Genomic DNA, 17692 nt, shown 5'->3' with positions numbered 1-17692 from the left:
AAACAGAGTTTAGAAAGAAGAAATTAAAGAGAGCCTCAGGTCCTCTTGAGTGATTTCAAAAGGCTTAAAATATTTATCATTGAAAACCCCTAAAAGAATGGAGAAAGAGATGGAGGTAGAAAAAAAAAATGTTGAAGAAGCAATGGCAGAAACTTGAAATTTGATAAAAGATATGTTAATAGAGGCAGAGCTCCTGGAAATCAGGATAAACTTAGGATAAAGGAAAAGAAAACCATGCATAAACTCATTTGTCAAACAGTTTGCAAACCAAAAAATAAAGAAAAAAATCTCGAAAATAACCAGGAAAAAACTAACCATTCATATAGGGGAGCGGTGGATTGAAATAGAGACTTGAAGGCATGGCAATCAGAAGAGTATTTTTAAATTACAAAAAAAAAAAGTCAATCTAGAATTCTACATCCAGTGAAAATCCCCCCCCCCCCCCTTTTTTTTGGTCTTTTTTGAGACAGCGTCTCCCTGTAGTCCCAGGTGGCCTGGACCTTGCTATGTAGACCAGGCTGGCCTTGAGATCCGCCTGCCTCTGCCTCCCAAGTGCTGGGATTAAAGGCGTGTGCCACCATACCTGGCAGGTACATACATTTCTGCCAGAGCCAAGGCTCAAGCCCATCTCCATCCAGAATCTGACACACACACCCCCCCCCCCCGCAACTAAATGCACACACAAAAGCTTCAGACCTCAAACTTCCCCAAGGCTAGTCTCCTAGGGCTGCAAGCAGTTACTAGTGTGGATCGTTCCAAGTGGAAATGACAACTTCCTAGTCACTGAATATCCTTTCTTTTATGAAATACAATCAGATTAGATGATAGTTGGAATTTAACTTTTTTATTTCTTCTTTTAAGATTTTTTATTTACGTGTGTGTGTGTGTGTGTGTGTGTGTGTGTGTATGCCACATGTGAGCAGGTGCCCACGCCACATGTGAGCAGGTGCCCACAGAAGCCAGAAGAGAGTATCAGATCCCCTGAGGCTGGTCTTACAGAGTAGCTGTGAGCTGCCTAACATGGATGCTTGGAACCAACCCTTTAGAAAAAAAGGTCAGTGCTCTTAAATGCTGAGCCATCTTTCCAGCCCCTCCTTTCTTTAAAACAAGACACAATGTATGAAACTTAGTGATCAAAGGAGGTCCTTCTCTTTGATTCAGTTGGTTTCCGATGGGCTGGGATGAAGCTTAGTGGGAGGACGGTTGTCTATCATGCACAAGGCCTGAGTCCTATTCTTAACAGTACAAAAATAAAAATTGAAAAGTAAGTTGATCTGTGAATGCCAGGAACTATGATGGTCATCAGTGCCTGCCTCCCTCTTCTGCAGCCCTCCTAGGAGTCTACAGCCTGACCTCTGAGATCATGTGGTTAAAAGCTCTGTCACCAGAGGCATGACATAGAATTTTCATCCCTCCTTTGAAGTGGTGACATGTGAATTAGGTGACAGCCTCAAAAAGGGGCCTTCACCTAATGCTGCAGGCCAAGCCCAGGTCTCCCTCCTGCCCCTTGTGTAAACGGTGGTCATGGGAAGGTAAGCCATGTCTGCACTGTAGTAAGATGGTTTTAGCAGCAGAGGGGCTGAAGATAGGGCTGACATCTTCTGTATGACTACTTGGACATGCACAGAAGCTGGGCTCAGGCAGAAGCTAGGCAGGACTTTACCTGGCTGCCCATTCCCCCCCATACACCCCCCAGTGATACCGTCGGCTTTAAGGTATCATTAACTGAGACCTAAGCCTGGGGCTACAGGAATAAGGCCATAGATAGACCTCAGGGCCTATTGCCTATGGTAGCCTTTTCCATAGCTCTGGTCCCAAAGACCCCCTAGTCCCCATCTTCTGAGAAAAAGCAAACTAAGAACATCCAGGGCTGGAGCCCTGAACTCCAGCCTGGCTCTAAAGTTAGTCTCTTCCTTCCTGCTCACCCCCCAGATGAGATGTAGGGAGCTGACAGCATTGAGGGATGCTGAGGATGGTACTGTGTTCCAGATATGCAGGACCATGGTCCAGAGAGGGCCACAGAGGCAGGCGAGGGCTTCTGAGTCTGCTCTGCCTGCTCCCCGCCATGCTCATGGATCACTGCACTGACAGAGGCCACGAAGAGTGTACACACTGCTCAATAGGAGGCCACAAGGGGGCAGCACACTGCTTAGCCAGCCCAGAGGCCTGCCATGGGGGCCAAGAACCCAAGCCATTGATGCTTCCAGAGGAAGAGCCTCAACCCCAGAGGCTGACTGCCAAGTCTCCTCTCTCCTATCTCCATGACAACCCAGAGACCACTAGGAGACTCCTAGGTTACAAATACAGTATAGACCCACACGAAGAGGAGCCAGGTGTGGTGATACATGCTTGTAATCCCAGCACTCCCGGGGTTAGGCAGAGGATCATGGCAAGGCCAGCCTGAGCTATATACCACCACTCCTGGCTCTCCCAACACCTACTGAGGTCATAGAAGTCTGTGCTGATGGTTGTGGTGTGAGAGTAGAGTGAAAAACAGACGGGTTTGGGTTTTTTGAGGGGGTGCTAACCACAAAGGTATATTGCCAAAATGAATGAAAGCATATACTACAGCTGGAGATGTGGCTCAGCTGGTAGAGTGCTCACCTCTCATGCAGGAAGTCCTGGGTTCCATCCCCAGTACAAAACAAAACACAATAAAAAAACAAGAGCTGCCAAGATGGCTCAGTAGGTAAAGGTACCTGCTGCCAAGTCCAACCACCTGAATTTGATACCTAGGACCCACATGGCAGGCAGAAGGAGGAAATTGAGTCCTGAAAGTGGTCTTCTACCTCCACACACATGCCATGGAATGTATGCACATGCATGTGTGTGTGCACATACACATACACACACAGAGATTTTGTCTTTTTTTTTAATGAATTAGCCCTAGAGCTGGGAGTATAACTCAGTGATAGAGCACTTACACATCAGCAGAGGCCCTTGGTTCCACTGGAAAGGAATGGGAAGGAATTTATCCCAACAGCTTGCTGGGGCCACTTAGTGGCCATGTGGGTGAATGACCGCATCTAGGTTCTGGCTTCTCCAGTGACCCTGAGAGGGGCTCTGGAGGCCCCATCCTCTCACTGTGGTTGATCAGCACCTCGGGATGGGGGTGGCTATACTGATGGAGACGGGGTGAGGGGGCTCCCTGTCTCCACTTCCTCCCTGTTCTTTAAACACTCTGCCCTTGAAGGCAGCCGGGACTACTGGACTGTAAACTTAACACCATACCTGCTTTACTCCCCTGGAGTAAAGCCAGCTAGCTACTTCATCCAATCTTAACACGACACTGCCACCTCTAAACCCACTATGCACCTTTGGCCTCCTGGCCTCTGCCCATGCAGTCCCTCTAGCCTACAGGAACTGTCACATGGGCTGTTTAAGGCCAGCTCTGAGGAACTACTCCTCCTCCCGACAGCTCCCCACTCCCCCACTCCCTGTGCTGCCTGCTCTCCCTCTGTGCTCACAGTGGACACTCAGGTCCAGAGCCCTGAGGAAGCAAGGGCCTGTCAGTTTTGGAGTTGGGATGGAGAAGAGGGCTCTGACAGGGCCTGGCCCTTGTGGGGTGGCACTCTTCTCCACTGCTTGGGCCTCAGCTCTGCCCTCCTCCAGGGCTCGCTGAAGGGGTTGCTGCCATCTGGTGACAGCATGCAAGACCACTGTGAGACCTGAAGGTATCTCAAAGGAGCCTGGGGGTGGATCCTAATCACAGGTGCTTTCTAACCGTGTCTCCTGAAGAAGACATCTTGGAAGCTCCCAAACTACCTTCTCATCCCCATGAGTGACATGCCTCTTAGTCTATGAACTCCTCCCTAGTCTCACCACACACTCCTGGCCTACCTACAACCAGATGCCCGCCCTCTAACCCAGTCAGGTTCTGACCACCCCAAGACCCCAAACCAAGGCTGTTCTGGACCATTCTGGCATGTGTACCCCTGATTGAGTCTGAACAGGCTCTCTGCTGCTCATAACAGTCACCCACCCACAGGTAAGACACAAGGCTAGTACAAACTGCCCCTCTCAGCACCACATAGCACTCACCAGGCTGTGTAGCAGGGCCCTCTGTCCCCTGACAACCAATCCCACCACTCCACACAGAATCCCAGTGCTGCAAACTTCATTGCTGGCCTGGCCCTCGGGTCCTATGACAGGCGGGGCAGAGGATCAAGGCAGATTCAAGGGTGTATTTGTTCTAGATGGGCTCAAGTCCCAGATTTCCACACTAAATCTAAACCACTCTGGAGATGTTGTTTTTACAACTTAGTAGTGAGTTATTCAAAAATAATTTGGGGCTACTGAAGACATGGCTTAGCAGTTAAAAACATTCATTGCCCTTGCAGAGGACTCAAGTTTGGTTGCCAGCACTCACATCAGGCAGCTTACAACTGCCTGTAACTCCAGTTGCACAGGATTTCCAACACCTTCTGGTTTCTGTGGGTACTGCATGCACTTGGTACACTTACATATATGCAGGCAAAATACTCATACACATAAAATAAAAATAAAAATCTAAAAAAAATAATTTTGGGGGCTGGCAAGATGACTCAGCAGGCAAAGGCACTTGCTGCAAAGCCTGACCATCTGAGTTGGGTTAAGCCCCAGAACATACATGGTGAAAGGAGAGAACCAACTCCTTCAAGTTATCCTCTGACCTCCATATGTATGCTGAGTATGAGCGTGCACATGTGTGCATGTGCATGCACACACATACACATACACATTGTTGTATTTTTGAGACAGGGTCTCCCTGTAGTCCCTGAAACTCACTGTGTAGACCAGGCTACAGAGATCTGCCTACCTCTTAATGGAGTAGACAAAAATAGTACAAAGCAGGGGACCAGACCCAGACCCTAGGCAGCACAGACACCCTGTCCCAGCTGGGTATGGCAGTCTCACAGTGCAGTACTGAACTACACACCTGCTGACTATCACACCGCGACTCCCAGAGTCCAAAGATCTAGCCACCCATCTGATTCTGCCTAGCCACTATCACAGGCCACCCTACAGGGGTCTCCTAACATGAGCCCTGCCACAGCAGGTGTCTAATATGTTCCATCCCATGTATAGAGCAGGTGAGAGTGGCTTGGGGCTAGTGATAGTTCTGTCTCCAGGGGTCTCCCCCCACCCACTTCCAGAAGGTGAAAACACAAACAAGAACCGAGGAGGGGCCGACAGGGTCCTCTGCCACCTTCATCCCACAAGAGCTATGGCAGGTTCTGCACACCTGGTGGTTCTGGGTATCCAGGAGTACAGAGAGTGGGGCTCACCTGGCGGAAGGTACAGATGATGATCTCCCGCAGGTGGTAGTGCATAGGCGTCATGGTCTCGCTGACTATGTCCAATGCCGTGTCCACCTCCTTCTTCACACGGTAGCCATCTGGCAGCAGCTGCACCACCTTCATCACCACCTGGAGCCAGAAGATGGGGAGCAGACAGAAGGCTGATGGGGAGCCTCAGCCCAGGTTTCTGCCCACTTCTCTGGGTGGGGCAGTAATGGGGTGCTGGTCATCGCTCAGGTCATACCACACAATGCTTTTTATTTTTTATTCATAACCGAGATTATTTTTAGATTTTAAAAATTTTTTGTTGGGCTAGAGAGATGGCTCAGTGGTTAAGAGCACTGACTGCTCTTGCAGAAGACCCAGGTTCAATTCCCAGCACCCACATGGGGGCTACGAACTGTCCTTAACTCCAGTTCCAGGGGAATCCGACTTCCTCTTCTGACCTCCGTGGCACTGTACAACACGGGTGCGCTCACACACATGCAGACAATACACTAATACACATAAAATAAAAATAATAAATTTAAATTTTTTTTAAATTTTGTGTGTGTATGTGAGCCTGCATAAGCATATGTGCACCATGTGAGTGCAGGAGTCCCCAGAACTGCAGTTACTGGTGGTCCTGGGCTGCCATATGGGTATTAAGCCTAACTTGGGTCCTCTGGGAGAGCAGCAAGCACTCATAAGTGATCTTTCCAGCCCCCATAACTAAGGTTTTATGATTTGTGCTAAGGATCTGTACATACACATTTCAATGTATACACCATTCTGTGTGTATGATGCATGTGTATGTGGAGTACACATATATGTGTGTGCAGATGCATGCACCTATGCACATGTGGAGGCCACAAGAGGGCATTGGGTATCCTGCTCTGTCACTCACCTTATTAACCTTGAGACAGGTCTCTCAATGAACCTGGAACTAGGCTGGCCACCAGCAAGCCCCAACAATCTGTTTATCTCTGCCCCTCATAGTGCTGGGGTTACAAAGGCTCATGCCTGGTTTTATATGTGGGTGCTGGGGACTCAAACTCAGGTCCCCATGCTTGAGCAGCAAGTGTCTGATATACCATTCTTAATGTCCATATAAAAAAATTTAAAAAGCCACATATTGTGAATTTTTGTTGGTCATTCCATTGACTTTCTAGCTCAAAGTCTGGAAGTAAATTTTCCTTAAGAGGCTATCAAAGGCTAGGGCTCAGTCAGTAAAGTGCTTGTTGTGAAGGCATGAGGAGCTAAGTTCAATTGCCATCATCCACATGAAAGCCAAGCGTGGTGGTGTTTGTCTACAGCCCCAGCGATGGGAGGGGATGGCATAGAGAGAGGACGGACAAGCCCCAGACCACTGAGAGACTCTGACTCAAAAATAAATGAATAAATAAAAATATATAAAGTTGTTGACTCCTGAGGACTGACACTTGAGGTTGGCCTCTGACCTTCACAAACATGCGCATAAAAACAAGTAATTTTTAAAACATGTGGGGGGCTATAAAGCAGTAAGAGGGTAGCAGGAGATGGGAAAAATGGGGGGAGAACCACACACATAGACTTTGGAGCTGGAAGGTGGCTCAGTGGTTAAGAGCACTCACTGCTCTTCAGTCCCCACGACCCACTTTGGGATGTTCACGCTTGCCTGTAATTATAGCTCCAAGGGATCTGACACCCTCTTCTGGCCAACATGACACCCACAATCATATGCCATACACACACACACACACACACACACACACACACACACACACAGAATACACATGAATAAAAATAAAAATTAATATTTTATAACAAGGGGGTTGGTAGGGTGAGGGTGGGGATGGGGAAGAGGTCTGAATATAATCAAAATTCATTGTATGAAATTCTTGAATCAGGACTGGAGAGATGGCGCCACAGTTAAGAACACTGACTGCTCTCACAGAGGAGGTGGGTTCAATTCCCAGCACCCACATGGTGGCTAACAGCCATCCATAACTCCAGTTCCAGGGGATCTGACGCCCTCTTCTGACCAACATGACACCCACAATCATATGGCATACACACAGACACACACACACACACGAATAAAAATTAAAATAAATATTTTATAACAAGGGGGGCTGGTAGGGTGAGGGTAGAGATAGGGAAGGAGCTCTGAATATAGTCAAAACTCATTGTATGAAATTCTTGAATCAGGACTGGAGAGATGACTCCACTGTTAAGAGCACCAACTGCTCTTGCAGAGGAGCTGAGTTTGAGTCCCAGCACTCACATGGCAGCTAACAGTCGTCCGTAACTCCAGTTCAGGGGATCAGACGCCCTCTTCTGACCTCCTCAGGCATTGCGCAATACAGGTGCACTTACATACATGCAGGCAATACACTCATACACATAAAATAAAAATAATAAAAAAATAAATTCTTGAATCAATAAAATTTCTCTTAAACTTAAAAAAATGCACACTTTGAATATGTCATAATGTTATCTAACATATTACACAATTATTTAAAAAATAAAAATATTAAAACATGTACAGATTATATTTTACTCAATACTATGTCTGCATTTGTCAATGTAAAAATATTACTTTCTAGTTGCAAATCCTAAAATAAAACATTCAATGAAAAAGAAACAAAAAACAAAAACCAGGATATCAAGTACTAAATCTCCAAGCTTAGATAAGCTGTTACCTAAGCTCAGTCACACTCACAGTTGAGTATCACAGACACCCACGAGTGAATCCTCAGCCCTTCACAGCACATTAAACAAGGAACCAGGAAAGCCAGGTCCCCACCATGGAAGGCCATGCTGACAGGAGGACCCGGGAGGTGAGTCCACTACACCACAGGGGAGCAGCAATAATTTTAAGCACTCAGAACATATCAAAAGTATGCCTAGGGTTCCAAATCCATCTCCTAGGCTTGGGTTTTTATTTGTTTGTGGAGAGTTCTGGGGGTCTTTTTTTTTTTAATTCTTGTTTGTGTGTAATATGTGCATGTGAGGGGTGTGGACTTGTCATGGCATGTGTGGAGGTCAGAGGACCACTTTCAGGAGCCGGTTCTCTCCCCCTACCTTGTTAAGGCATGGTCTCTCTCATCGCTTCTAACCTGCTGCCCTATTAAAGCTAAGTGGTCTGTGAGCTTATGAGAAATTATCCTGCCTCCACTTCTCATCTCACTGTAGAAGTGCTAGGACTGCAGAGGCAGGTGGATCTCTGTGAGTTCAAGGCCAGCCTGGTCTCCATAGTGAGTTCCAGGCCAGCTGGGGCTGCCGGGAGACCCTGTCTCAAAAAAGACCCCCCCCCCAAAAAAAGTGCTAGGATTATAGACACGTATGTGCCACTGCATCCAGCTTTTTTACATGGGTTCTCAGGGTCCAACTCAGGTCCTTAGACTTGTGTTTTTTGCACTGAGCCGTCTCCCTGTTCCCCCCACACACACACCTTTTAAATTATTTTATTTATTTAATGTGTATGAGTGTTTCGTTTGCATGTATATAAGTGCATCCAGGTCATGTAATATCCATGGATGCCAGAAAAGGGTGCCAAATCCCCTGAAACTGGAGTTATAGATGGTTGGTAGCCACCATGTAGGTGCTGGGAACCCAACCTGGGTCCTCTGCAAAAGCACCCAGTGCTCTTGGCCACTGAACCATCTCTTCAGCCCTTTCCCCCAACTTTTTTATCTTATGCATCTCTGGCATCCCTCAAATTCAATCTAGCAGAGAAATATCTTGAAGTCCTAATCCTCTTGCCTCCACCTCCCAAAAATTACAGGCATGAACTACTATGTCCAGTCAGTTTATTCCGTGCTGGGCATAGAACCCAGGGCTTCATGCATGTTAGGCAAGATCTCTACAAGTAAGCCACATCTTCAGCCCCTCATTTCCTATGCTTTTTATTATAAGATACAAAAAGCACCTATGGAATTACTAAGCCAATCCAAGGACTTTGGTTTGTTTTATTTTTTCTTATTTATTTATTATAGTGTTAGAGCTCCAACTTAGAGCCTCAAACATACCAAGCAAGCACTCCATCACTGACCTATACCCCCAATTCCTTTTTTGCTTTTTTAGAGAGATGGAATCTATGCTGGGTTGCCCAGGCTGATCCTGAACTCCTAAGTTCAAGTGATCCTCCTGCCTCAGCCTAAGTACCAAAGTACTAAGGACTAAAGTACGAAGGACTAAAAGTACATGCTACCACTTAACTTTCCTCCCCTCCCCTCTCTCCCTCTCTCCCTCCTTCCCTCTCTTCCCTCCCTCCCTTTCTTCCTTCTTTCCTGATACGAAAACAGAGTCCTTCTCTCATCTGAGGGCCCATCATGGGCACCAGGAATTAATTTAAAACTTAAAACTTTGTCCATGGGATCAAGTGGTTTATAACAAGGGTGCCACTGGGCAAGGGCAGTACCCTCAGCAATTGCTCAGGGGAAATAATGTCCAGTGCTCTGCATGAAAGCACTGCTGGGCCCTTATCTTGTACCAAACACAAAAACTAACTTGAAATGAATCAAACACATAAACATAAGAGCTAAAACTGCAAGCACATTCAATAGCATGAATGCCAAGCATGGGCTTGGCAATAATTTATTGGATATAAGCCCAAAAGCATAGGCAACAAAAATCAGACAAATTGGATGCCATCAAAATTAGTAGCTTGCACACCCACGGACACCATCCACAGAGTAAAGAGGCCACCTACAGGACAGAAGGAAACATTTGAAAACCACGTATTGGGTGAGGAATTAATGTCCAGGGTATATAAGGAACTCCCAAAACTCAGCAATAGCAAGACAGGGCAATTCAAACCCCAGCAAAGGACAGGAAAGGACATTTCTCCATAGAAGATGTCCAAGTGGCCAGTAAGAGGATGCAAAAGTGCTGGACAGCACTGTTCACCGGGGAAAAGGCAAATCAAACCATAGGATGCTGCTTCATGCCTACCAGGATGTCTATCATAAGCCAGAAATAAGTGTAAACAAGGACATGGAGACACTGTCATTGTGTGCACCATGGGTGGAGTGCTTGGAAAATAGGCAGGTGCTCAGAAAACAGTTTCCATATGACCCAGCAGTGCTGTTTCTGGCCAGATACCAAAATGATTAATAGGATTTAGCCAGGTGTAGCAGTGTAGACCTGTACATTGGGAGGCTGAGGCAGGAGGATAGAAAGTTGGAGGGTAGCCTGGGTACACAGCAAATCCAAGGCTAACATTGGCTATACAGTGAGACTGTATCTTCAAAAAAAAAAAAAAAGAGCAGGGACTGAAACAGGTATTTAGACCCTCACACTCATAGGAGCACCATTTACAAGTCAAGAAGTAGAAGCAATCCATGTGTCCATCAACAGAGGCACTCAAACAAAATGTGGTGCTGTTCATGCAATGGAATATTGCTAGGCCCTAAAAAGGAAGCTCTGACATGACTACAACGTGGATGAGCCTTGAAGCCACTGTGCTAAGTGAAATAAGCCAGTCACAAAAGTCTGCGATTTCACTTATGGAAGTACCCCATGATTCCACTTTGGGGAGCACCTGGAGGAGTCAAACCCACTGGGACTGAAAATACAACATGCGAGTTACTGTTTCATTGACAGAGTTTCTGTTGTGCAAGATGCAAGAGTCAGAGGGCTCTTGGTGATGGGTGCACCACAGGCATATTTAAAGCCCTGTTACTACACACTCAGAAGCAGCTGCAAAGGTAAATTTCTGTTAGTATATTCTGTTACATATGGGGGGAAGAAAAAGGAAGAAAAAAGTTGTCTCAAGAGAAGGCCCAGAGTACATGCGTATGGTCAGCTTGAGACACAACACAGAGTCAGGGCAGCAGGACTGCCAGAGGGCAACTGGCAGGCTGGTGGCACAATTACCAGGTGGGCAGGAGCCAACCATGATGCCAGCCACTAGGCAGCTACATGCCAGTTGTGCAGAGCGGTGCCACATGTCTGAGATGTGTATACATGACAGGTACATGACATGTGTGACTAAATCTGAAATGTTGGTGTGCTGTATAGGTCTGACCTCCAACAGGCAGATGCCATTTTCCCAAGCCTGGTTGCCTAAGATCATCACAGCTGGGCTTGACTGTTCACACACACACACACACACACACACACACACACACACACTGCAAGGAAGGAAGGGACAGAGAGAGTTACAGGACTCTCGCCTAAGAGTCCAGCCATACCACTCAACCAACTGGTGATGAACAATTCTGCCCTAACTGTACATGGCCTAGGGGAGGGGCAACAATATATAGGTGAAGAAGTCTATGGGAGGGTCGGCTATGGGGAAGCCACCATCCATGCTTGGGTGAAGACTTTCCAGTGTGACCTTAGGTGGGGAGTATCCACACTCCTGTAAGTAAACCCTCACCCACTGCTCTATAATTAAGCCACATAAACTCACTGGTTTCCCAGACTGCAGTTTGGTGAAATCATACCTCAATTTGTCATTGGGCCCAAGGGAGGAAGGGGTGGATGTTGTTTCCACACACACTCCAAGAAGTAATTTTATCAACATGGTAGCTACCCAGCCGGACCCCTGAGCTGAAGCAGGAAGATGGGCAGGGCAGAGTGAGCTGGGGCCCTACACAGGGCACTATCCACAGCTGAGTTCTATGTAGCTAGGAGGTTAATAGCAATGTTATTCGGATAGGAGGGTGGCCAGTGACCTACCCCAGAGTACCCAGCATCCCAGCCAGGTAGGGAAGGGTCCAGCCTCCCATCTCCTAGGGCCACCTGCAGAGGCCCAACATTCCAGCTGCTCTGAGCCATGGTTTGCCCATCTTGGAGAACTCCCCTCCATACAACATTCCCAGGGACCCACAGGGCACACTCACCTGAAACTCGCCTTTGGTGAATTTGGCATCAGGCACACTCACCAGCTCCTCCTCGCCCACCTCAGGGCAGCCCTGAGGGACGACAATGGCTGAGATGCAGCCCCTCCCCATGCCATACCCTTCCCACACCCAGAGCCCTTACTGGGGTTTTCCAGGCCTGATGGGAGGGGTCCTGGGACCATACTAGGTATGACCTCTGTCCCTCTGCACTCTGCCATAGCCAGTACCCACTCCTGCCTGGGCAGTCCTCTTTCCTCACACAGGAGGTCACACCTACCCTGATGTGCCATGAGGCTAACACAGCCACCACCATGGCAGTAGTGGTCCGACCCTGACCACTGAGACAGCTGAACACAAACCCTGTGCCTGGATCCCTGGTGAGGGCAGCCCACAGGGCCTCCAGCAGCCGGTCAAAGTCCTGGGGGACAAGGCAACAATCTAAGTCCAGGTGTTTCTGGCTACCCAGACTCCCAATGGGGCTCTCTACCAAATGGCAACCCCAGGAGGTGTCCCTGTGCCAGAAACCATCAGACTCATAACATCACATATGTACAAACACTGCTAAGTTACACATAAGACCACATGTGTGTGAACAGCCACACCTTCATGTACAGACACAACTGTCCCCACCCCAGGGACCCTGGACTGGACATGTGAGCAAACACAGCACACTCGTGGGGCTGAGGTTGGCAACCCTTTCTCTGCCTGTCTGTCAGCCTGGTGAGCAATGACCAGGTCCTGGGCTCAGCAAGCACTTTAGTGAATGGCCACCAGGGGGCAGCAATGCACAGGCACTGAGATCACAAAGGCCAGTGAGGCTGGAGGAAACAGCCTGACACTATCAGGATGGCATCTACAGCACTTGCCAACCACACACAGCACACAGATGTACCATATGCCTGAAAGGCAGACTACACAGATGGCTGCAAACATACATCTATCACAGATCTACAGCTGCCACACGAACACTACCTCGGTCACGCAACCCCGTTCCACAGGACCTCTGCCATACAGCAACCATACAGCCCATACAGCTTCTCCATAGATGCACTGTCCACACACAGCCCACTAACACAAGATGGATGCTATGGACCCCACAGAATCTTGAGTCCCACACCATCAGGGCACCGTGATCCATACATCTCTCCTACAGACACATGAGCATGTGTGATTCTCTGTAACACACAGTACACATGTCTGCAACACACAACACATGCAGAGAACACAGGCCCCTCAACACAGAGCACACATAGGTACAATACACAATGAACACACACACACACACAGACGAAGGGACAGGAACAAACTAGGCCACAGGTAGACCCCGTGAAACAATCCCAACCCGTCATGGAGTTGGGCTGCTTTTCCCAGACCAGAGGAAAGCCTGCTCCCCTTCAACCCCAGAGACCTTCCAGAGGCCTGGCCCCTCACCTCCTCTCGGGGAGCACAGAAGTCTGGCACAGGGATGCGGTGGTAGGTAAGGCCCAGATAGGCCCCTTGGTGTTGACTGAAGACCTCCCTCATGGTGAAGCACTTCTGGAACCTGGGAACCTTGAGGCTCTTGGTGTCGGAGGTACGGACACTCAGGTGGGACTTCAGCTGAGCCTCCAGGGCCTAGACAGGGGCAGGACAGAAAGCAGAGGCCACTAAGGCAGGCCTGAGAGGCAGGAAACTACTGGAGCCATGAACAGTCCTGGCTTCCCAGCCTAGCTCTCTTTCAGCTCTAGCTGGAAAGCTGGAGCATGGGAACATGGGAATGGGAGACACTGATCAGTGACTCCCCAAACTGTCCTCACAGACATCAGCTCCTCCATCCATACATCAGAAGCAGGGGCCCTCAGAAACCTCTGCCTTGTCCTCCTTTTTCCCCAAGGGCCTCCCAGGTAGACCACAAAGAAAGCAAGAAACCTCACCTCCAGCTGCTCAGGGCCCAAGGGTGGCCCGGGTGGCCACAGGCTGTGTGTGTGACCATCACACTCCACCACGGCCTCCTCCCTCAAGTTGACCCAGACCACCTGTTGCAGGTTCCTCTTGGTGTCAGACAGGTAGGCCAGGATGCTGCCTAGGGCCTGGGGGACGAGGGGCCGTCAGGGCCAGGGCCAACCTTTCCCCTGCCCCTATGTGTAGACCTGGGCCTGGGAGCAGGCACCTTGGTACTGGGCTGAGCTGTGCCGTAGATGGGCATGCGGGGCACACGCCGGAAGTTGGCCACGTCCATCTCTCTGACGGTGCTGAGAGCGTCCAGGGAAACAAGATCATCTGCTTCCTGTGGGGAGGACACCAAGCCTGAGACCCATCATAACCAACCATAGCCAGCCTCAGGGGGTGGGGGAAGGGCAGAAGCAATGCCCTACTGGGTGCAGGGCATGGCTGGCCACCTACAGCTTTGCTGGTGTCCTGGAAAGGATGTGATGGTGCCCACCTTCCAGAGAGGCTTCAGCTCAGGTATCCTACTACTCAGCCTAACTCTCTGCCAAAGCTCTGGGCTTTGAGACTATGAAAAAGGTACTAGAAGAGCAGCCAGAGCTGCAGACACTTCATGGCGCCCAAGCATGGCACATTCTGCCCACACAAGTAGCCTACCAGTCCCCTGGCAATACTTCCCCAGTCCTACAGGAATCTAGAACTCTTTGGGTGAGGACCCAGACAACCCACTCCAGACAGCCACTCACCAGGGAGCCATTGGCGATGAGGTCCCTGGGGGCTACAGACCCCAATGGATTCAGCATCACAGGCAGACGGTACAGCTCGGGGTGGGCACAGAGCCAACGGCTGAAACTGAGGGCAAAGGCCAGGGGGTACTGCAGCCCGAGGCCGAGAGAGATGAGGTATTCAGGGGTGTGGGGCCATCCTGAGCCCTCCCTGCCAGCCCACATAAGGGGAGCGCCAAGAGGCATTGATATGATCCAGGGAGGAGTGAGGAGCTCCTAAGGGAGGAACAGGATGCCTGTGGCCCAGGCCAAGGGTACAGAGCCTGGACCGATGGTTCCCTGTACCAGGCCTGCTCAGGAGCCACCCTCATCCAGGTCCCTTCTTGCCTCTCCAACTGACTCATACCTTCCTTAGAAACCAATATACACAACCCCACTCTTCCCCTCCCTTCCACCCCATGGGGTCCCTGTTGCCAATCACGCTGGGATGGGAGGATCCCCAGGAGGATGGAGTGTGTTCTGCTGCACCCCCAGCCCCACCTGCTCATGGAGATAGTAGTTAAACAGGATCAGGTAGAAATATCGCTCTAGGCTCCTCAGCGCTCTCCGTTGGACAGCATGCTGGCTGCCACTTCCCTGAGAATGGGGTACAGAAGGGAAAGTGGAATTAAATATGGGGCTGCCCCCTGGCCACATATGGAGGAGTGGAGGGCAGTCTTCCCAGCTTCGTGACAGTTCTGTCTTACTGAAAGTCCTCCATGTGCCTGTCTATCCCGTTTGCTGTGGTTAATCTGCAGTGCAAAGAGTGAGCCAGTGACCACACAGGGCACTGGTGACTGGGATGCAGGTGCTGCCTCTGCAGGCAGATTCCTAGCCCTGTGACACAGACAGGGCACAGGGGACAGAGGTGGAGGGTAAACAACAGGATGACTACAACTCCATGTCATGTTCCACTTCCTATGTGTTAAGGAACCCATCACTCACACTCTCCCTTTCTTCAGGGAGACCCTCCTTTAGGGGTCAAGGCCCCCCTCACACACTGACAGAGACATCCTCAATGGCATTTCAGAGGGGCTATTATCACTCCCGGTTCACAGAGCAAAAAATTTAAATTCAGAGAAACAAAGCAGTCCTCTCCAAGTTATACAGTTAATGGTGAATGAGAAAGCTCTCTCTCCCATTCCCAACCCATCCTCCTCTGGGCAGTGGGGTGTCAGAGAGAACCCTATGAGCACCCCCCTTCAAGTGTCAGGGTTATCCTGCTGGGTTAGTAACCTGGAAGGCAAGTGAGATCTTGCCCCAATTGAATTGACCTGGGAGAAGAGCCATGCCCTTTGACAAAGCTGGACCCCCATCTTTGGGAATCTGCACCAAGGGCTACCAAACTTATTCTGCAGAAAGTCAGAGGATGAATAGGGTATGTGTGTGGGTCTCAGTCACACCCCTCAACATTGTCATAACAGCTCTGTCAGGGACACATGAACGAATTGTGAAACTCACAGAGGTGGTGTGGAACCTGGGCCTTGAGCCAAGCTCCAATTACCCGTTGAACCCTTGTCTAGACTACGGGAGAATCCTGGGTTTTAATGACTCCTGCTCGAGATTCAAGAAGGAAATTCAGGCAAAAAGCACTTAGGGGATGAGGACCCTAAAGCCACTCAGCTGTCAACAAGAGGGGCCTAGTGGATGAGCACAGCAGGTGACAATCAGCCCCCTTCTCTACATTCCATGTATCTCTCCTCACCAGACCCCCAGTAGCTCTCTCAGCTATTTATCATCACTGGCCCTATTTCCTAAATGGGATAACAAAGTGGATGCCCAGGTCTCTACCTCTGTATGTGGCATGGCCAGGGGTGGGACCAAGCAGCTGGGTCAGGAGCCCTCACTCTCACTCACTAGGCTGACCCAGTCATGAGTGTAAGTAGCAGGGCCATCCAAAATCTTCTTAAAAGATAAAAGTCAGAAATATGCATTAAAACAAGTGGCACACAGGAGTGCTGGGGAAAGCACACAGAGAATCACAAACAGATGAAGAACCAGGCAGCTGCCTGGATTAGGAGCAATCACTTTCCCTTGGTTTCTAATTTCGCAATTTTTCCATCATCCCAACAGATTGCAAGGCTTTTTTTTAATGTTAAAAAAGAAAAAGTTGCACAGGCTTAGACTATTTCCACGCTCTGTGCACAAACACACTGTCAGTCTCCACAATTCTTCCCAGAGCTGAGGACAGGCGCTTTGAGCCAGAACAGAGCCTGCACTCTTTAAGATGCTTCAGGATGGACCAAGGCCTGGTCTGCCCAGGGAGGCTCCTAGGAGTTTCCTTTGCACGAAGTGCTCCTGTATGAATCTTGAAAGTCCCCCAAAGGCCTGTGTTTAAAGGCTGGACTCCCAGGGTGACACTATTGTAAGATGGTGGGATCCCAGAGTCTAGCAGGTCTTTAGGAGGTCTATCCTAAGAACTGATGCCTGACCAGTCCTCTCTCTTATCTTTTCATTGCCTGGCCATGAAGCAAGGAGTGTTGCCCCACTGCACATGCCCACCATGATGTGCTGCCCAGAACAAAAAGGCAAGGACTGGGGGCTGGAGAGATGGCTCAGTGGTTAGGAACACTGGTTGTTCTTGCAGAAGACCCGGGTTCGAATCCCAGCACCCACATGGCAGCTAACTGTCCATAACTCCAGTTCCAGGGGATCCAACATCCTCTTCTGACCTCCACAGGCATTGCACAACATGGGTGCACTTACCTATATGCAGACAACACACACATACACATAAAATAAAATTTTTAAAAATTTTAAAAAATTTTTTAAAAAAAGCAAGGACTGAAACTTCTAGAACTGTGAGCCCAAGTCCCGATCTCAATCTCTCTATATCTCTCTCCTCTCTCTCTCTCTCTCTCTCTCTCTCTCTCTCTTAATTATAGCACAAAGAAACACATTTCTAGTATTT

The 17692-nt window shown here is 49.2% G+C and overlaps 1 protein-coding gene across 2 annotated transcripts in view; it reads right to left on the bottom strand.

Annotated features, from left to right (window-relative positions):
• Pald1 (phosphatase domain containing paladin 1) overlaps positions 1–17692 on the bottom strand; it is a 71390-nt gene that overhangs the window by 14382 nt on the left and 39316 nt on the right. For both annotated transcript variants that reach the window (XM_008833901.3, XM_008833902.3), the window contains exons 11-18: positions 15283–15378; positions 14764–14892; positions 14241–14357; positions 14005–14160; positions 13523–13705; positions 12369–12509; positions 12092–12163; positions 5268–5408 (exon numbers count right to left, since the gene is read on the bottom strand). In XM_008833901.3, the coding sequence (XP_008832123.1) occupies positions 5268–5408; positions 12092–12163; positions 12369–12509; positions 13523–13705; positions 14005–14160; positions 14241–14357; positions 14764–14892; positions 15283–15378 (1035 nt within the window). The remainder of the gene's footprint in view (positions 1–5267; positions 5409–12091; positions 12164–12368; positions 12510–13522; positions 13706–14004; positions 14161–14240; positions 14358–14763; positions 14893–15282; positions 15379–17692) is intronic.

Source organism: Nannospalax galili, unplaced genomic scaffold (assembly GCF_000622305.1).
Source record: "Nannospalax galili isolate Female #2095 unplaced genomic scaffold, S.galili_v1.0 scaffold2257, whole genome shotgun sequence".
In the NCBI taxonomy this organism is placed as follows: Eukaryota; Metazoa; Chordata; class Mammalia; order Rodentia; family Spalacidae; genus Nannospalax; species Nannospalax galili.
The sequence above is the reverse complement of the archived record's forward strand: the minus strand, read 5'-3'. Positions and strand labels throughout refer to the sequence as shown.